At 41.7% G+C, this 4,987-nt stretch overlaps 2 protein-coding genes and 1 pseudogene across 2 annotated transcripts in view; 2 read left to right on the plus strand and 1 right to left on the minus strand.

The window, feature by feature from the left end:
- The window catches only part of tada2b (transcriptional adaptor 2B), a 9,059-nt gene extending 5,989 nt beyond the window's left edge, over positions 1 to 3,070 (minus strand). Inside the window, exon 1 of the mRNA XM_014017242.1 lies at positions 2,685 to 3,070. Coding sequence (XP_013872696.1) covers positions 2,685 to 3,005 — 321 coding nt within the window. The 5' untranslated portion in view covers positions 3,006 to 3,070. The remainder of the gene's footprint in view (positions 1 to 2,684) is intronic.
- On the plus strand, positions 206 to 1,054 carry LOC106523717 (myristoylated alanine-rich C-kinase substrate-like; annotated as a pseudogene).
- Positions 2,828 to 4,987, plus strand: part of cfap184 (cilia and flagella associated protein 184) — a gene marked incomplete at its 3' end in the record, with an annotated part of 7,006 nt that continues 4,846 nt past the window's right edge. Inside the window, 2 exon segments of the mRNA XM_014017243.1 lie at positions 2,828 to 2,900; positions 3,490 to 3,806. Coding sequence (XP_013872697.1) covers positions 3,561 to 3,806 — 246 coding nt within the window.

Raw genomic sequence — 4,987 nt, forward strand, 5'->3', positions numbered from 1 at the left:
GTATAATGGTAGGGGAATCACTGAATGAATATAATATACAAGTTTCACATTTTGAATGAAATAACTAAAATAAATAAACTTTTTCATGATATTCTAATTTTATGACCAGCAGCTGTATAGTGGTTGATAATAGCCCTGTGAGCAAATCTTAGTGAAGCTCATAAAAAGTTCATAGAGTTTAAATTCTTAAGAGAGAATAGTTATAGTTCCTATTTTTTTTGTTTTTTGCTTTTTTTTTTCGCGCGAGTTTCTTTCCGCAGCTGGTTGATTTAGCCTCGGTTTTTGGGGTAATTACATCGCGCAGGGAGGCATCGGCGTGCCTTGAATATTTGGGGAGGAAGCCTGCGGTCTTTGTTCGTTCATTTGATCGGTTGGGTTCCTTTGTTGGGACAAAAAGCATGGGAGCGCAAACCTCCAAAGCCGCTGGAAAAGAGGAAGCTGCGGTGGAAAAGCCAGCAGAAGGTGCGGCTGTTGGGTCCAAGACGAACGGACAGGAGAATGGCCATGCCAAGACCAACGAGATGCCTCTCCAGCTGCAGAGGACGCCAACAAGGCTGATGTGCAGGCCAATGGAAGCACTCCCACCGAGGAGGCGCCCAAAGGCGAGGGTGRGAAAGTAGACGGCGCAGAAGCCAGCGGAGAGAAGGAGCCGTCCATCATGAATGGAGAAACTTCTGCCAAGGCTAACGAAGACGCCCCATCCACCAGTGAGGAGGGCAAGCAGAAGAAGAAGCGCTTTTCTTTCAAGAAGCCCTCTTTCAAGCTCAGCGGCTTCTCCTTTAGACCAAGAAGGAGTCAGAGGAGGCGGCAGAGGAAGGAGCAGCCGAAGGAGAGAAGCCTGCCTCAGAGGCTACAGAGGAGGACAAACCAGCTGAGGGCAGCGGCGAGGAAGCCAAGGAGACTGCAGCTGAGGAGCCAAAGGCCGAAGAAGTGAAGGTGGAGGGAGAGGCTGAAGGAGAAGAAAAAGCAGCTAAAACTTCACCGACCGATCCAGAGACGGCAGCCAGTCCTGAGGCCGTCGCCGCCGAGTAATCCTGCTGAACGAGACACCGAAGTGAAGGAGAAGATGTAGCCTGTCTGAACGAATGCGAGGACATGTCTAAAACCAGGGATTGTTTTTCTTTTCATTTTTTTAATTTTTTGGTTAATTTCCTTTTTGTTGTTGTATGTTTACTACTTTGCATCCATCTCATCCATAATGACTGCTATGTCCCAGGCATGATGGACAGGACAGTAAACGGTGTGCTGCTTCCTCACTGCTAAACGGTGCTTGCATTTGTAACACGGGTGAGTGTGAAAGTGCAAATGGGAGTGGGGGAGGGGTGGGTATTTTTGTGCGTGTGTGTTTTAAACATGATACCATGACACATTACTGAAATTTTACCATATATTTAATCAAAAAGTATTTGGTGCTGGGCAATTGGATGTAGCAGCTAAAGCTGTGCCTGCAAGATCCGACACATTGTGATATTTAAAAGGGAAGTCCTTCTCCGAGTCTTAAATGTTGTCATTTTGCAGTGCACAGTTGTTTACAACTCTTTTAAGATCCTGTGAACACAAAACCATTCCTGAAATAGATTTAGTTAACTGTTTAAAAAAGGGAAAACAACAAAAAACCCAATAGGTGCTCATCACTTTCCATTAGACTCCACCGTTTCATCATTCTGTAGTAATGCACGTTGTATAACCTTTGATATTACTGGTTTTATGGCTGAGATGTACCTAATGACTGAAGTTTTAAACTGATTACCCATTGTAAATGAGTTTTTTTTTCACCATTTGTAAGACTAAATAAAAGTGGGAGATGTTTTAAGCAGAAAAAAAGAGAAAATAGTTAAGAAGTTAAAGTTAATAATATTTTACCCAGAAAAAGACCTCTGGTTAGCTAGCTCATTTAAACTGTCTAAAGTTTTTTGACCCCAGTAGGAACAAGGAGTTATTTCAGCGTTTGTTTATGTTCATCCTGGAAGTAGGACTTCTTCTTCTGTGGTTTTTTTTTAATGGTAAGTTTACAACTCTGTGTATGTCAGCACTTCTATTCTCATTTAAAGCCGGGTGCATGCAAACGCTCGTCATGGTCAGATTAATTAATCTTGTGTCCATTTAATTAAATGATTCAGATTATTTAACGCGGATATATTTTAATCTGATCAAAGACTTTTGCACATGTAAATATAACTAATGATTAAGGTTTCAGTCTGCCTCTCATTAACCTGGCAGTCAGGGAGTGACAGACACAGGTGCATGGTTACCATGGATATAATCACGAAGAAGCAGCTTTCTTTTTTCTTGTGATCTTAGCTCTCTTTCCACGTTTTATACAGTTCATAGAATAAAGTGTATGCATTTGTTTTCTTAAGCTAAATTAATGAAGTTTTGCTGTAATTTGAAGCAGTAGCTGCACTGACACAGTCCAGTTTTCTTTGAAAAATGTTTCTATACTAACAAGAACATGTTTCAAGTTTTATTTAGGAGAGATTTTCAGCTTGCTTTTCTTTATGTGTCAAACCTCTTATTTTTAAAGTAAAAAAACAACGCTAATCTGCTAAAATGTACTAATTTGACAACTTTAGGACTCTGACATGTTGCAATAATATTAGCTCCTTGTCAAGTGGTGGTCGTTACTGTCCCTGTATAATGAGCCTTTTGTGTAACATGCATGTGTGTGAAGAAAAGTTGTGTACCCAGTTTCCAAATCCATACTGCTCGATAGCATCGAGCAGCGACTGCTCTTCCCTGCTGCTCCATCCTCCCTCCGCCTCGGGACCCCAGAGCGAGAACAGCCCGCCGTCGACCTGCTGGTAGCCGTGCCATCTCCGGTGGTTGCCAATCTCCGCCCCCGCCGAGAAGCACTCCGGGCACAGCTCGATATCGGGGCAGTCGGTGCAGCGCAGCCGCAGGTTCGTAACATCCGCGAGACAGTTAACGCAGTACTTCTTCCCCAGGTCGGCCATCTTGCCTGGCGGCTCCTTGCTTCTTGTTGTAGCAGGCGGAGCTGCGCGCATGCGCACCTCCGGCCCAGATGCTTCTGGCGACACGCCCACCGACCTTATTAATATTCAGGAGCGGGTGCTAGGGAGCCTGTGATTGGCTGATGAAGCCGTGTTTCCAGGACAACAGAAACTAAACGAACAGTCTTCATTGACCTACTGCACGAGCCCTTTAGCTACAGACAAGTTGAATAATTCTTTAATGAATTACAATCATAGGTTTTTTTTATTAATAAAATGAATAGTGAGTTAGAGCTCAACGAAAAGAAGACAATGGCTCTCATTAATGATCATGGAAATGAAGAAGATGACTCAGCTGGACCAGCAAGTGAAGGAGAAATCTCTGCCAGTAAAATAGTCACAGAAGACCTCTTTGTTGAAGAAGCAGCCACCTGCGAGCCAGAGGAGAGCACTGCTCTCAGAAACATCACCKCCAATAAAGAGCTGAAGATCAACAACAAACAACTGCTGTCAAGTGACCTGAATCTTGTTTTTAAAGCTGACAGCAATGACGGAGCGTGGAGCTCAAACGCAGAGAGCAGCAGTCCGGCACACACAGAAGATGAGTTCATGCACAAAAAGAGGAGCCAGGCCAGCCGGCTGAACAGACGGCTGCAGGTGAAGCTGACAGRCTACTTCCAGAGGAGACCCGCCTCTGACGGCCTGCTGGACGGGGAGAGGCCTGAGCAGCAGCAGGAGTATGAGAAGCACCTGCACCTCCTGACGGAGCTGAAGCTGCAGCTCCGAGCCGCCTCAGCCTCGGCCCAGCWGCAGGCCGAGGAGCTGAGGCTGCAGGAACTGAAGAAACTGGATGAGGTTGGTTTCTGCTCAAGATCTCTGGCCTTCACAGTAACCCACTGTGTTTGAAGAGAAGTTTTTATYAAAGCTCATAATTACAGCTGCATAAGCAGACACGATGACATCATTGTCATGCCTCTTATATTTTCAGTAATCGTAGATGTCCAGGGTTATGAGCCACAAACCTAAAGAAAAAAATAATTTTATTAATCTAGCTTTATCGTTATTCATGTAAAAATCACGAGACTCCAAAATATTCAAACATCACATCTTCTCACAGTAAAGGTGTAAGTTTAATTTGCCAGAGAAGCAAATAGAATTGACATTAGATATGATACGGTTTTCTTATTCAAATACACTTAATTGAAAATAATGACATTTAAAAGCGTTTGTGCAGTATACAGGAAACTAGTTGCATCAAACAAAATCTGTATGAATAACGTGCAGAAACCAGAGCTGTAAATAAAGATGAAAACAACATCCTATTCAAATGTCTAATATCAAATATCCAAAAATTATGCCAAAATATATATTTTTWGTGTGTGTGGGGCTGCCATAAATTCTAGAGCCAAAGACTGGCCTGAAAGCCCATCCCTTCAGATTATCTCATTCTTAATTTCATTTGTTGGACTTTGTACTTTAATTTATGATTGTTGCTGTCAGTATTGCGTAAAGTATCACAGAGTGATACTTGAGTAAAAGTACAAAGTATCTTACCAAAAAAATACTTTGGTAAAAGTTAAAGTCTCCTTTAGGAAAATTACTTGAGTAAAAGTCTTAAAGTATCTGATACGTATTAAAACTCAAAGTATTGATTTGAAATGAGCAGTTAGATTTTCTGTAATGATATTTATTAGGAGAAGAACAAAAAACTGCAGAAATGACTGTTGTATTAAAATAAGTAATTTATGTTAAATTTAGGATGCACTAGTCCAGCTGTTTTAGTGCCCAAACCTTTTCACCAAAATGAAAATCTCTCTGAGGGCTGTGGTCAAATGCAATAATATAATTCATGAAATACAAATACTTCTTAAGTACAGTCCTTTTATTTTAATGATTATGTCCTGCTGGAGTGTGACATGATGTGTTTGTGTACAAAATAATACAGTATCAGAATTTTATGTATTTATACTTCTCATTCAACCACAGTTAAATTCACTCTATCTAGGAGGCACAATTTATATAGATAGTATTTATTT

The sequence above is a fragment of the Austrofundulus limnaeus genome, unplaced genomic scaffold, assembly GCF_001266775.1.
Source record: "Austrofundulus limnaeus strain Quisiro unplaced genomic scaffold, Austrofundulus_limnaeus-1.0 Scaffold164, whole genome shotgun sequence".
NCBI classification, from domain to species: domain Eukaryota; kingdom Metazoa; phylum Chordata; class Actinopteri; order Cyprinodontiformes; family Rivulidae; genus Austrofundulus; species Austrofundulus limnaeus.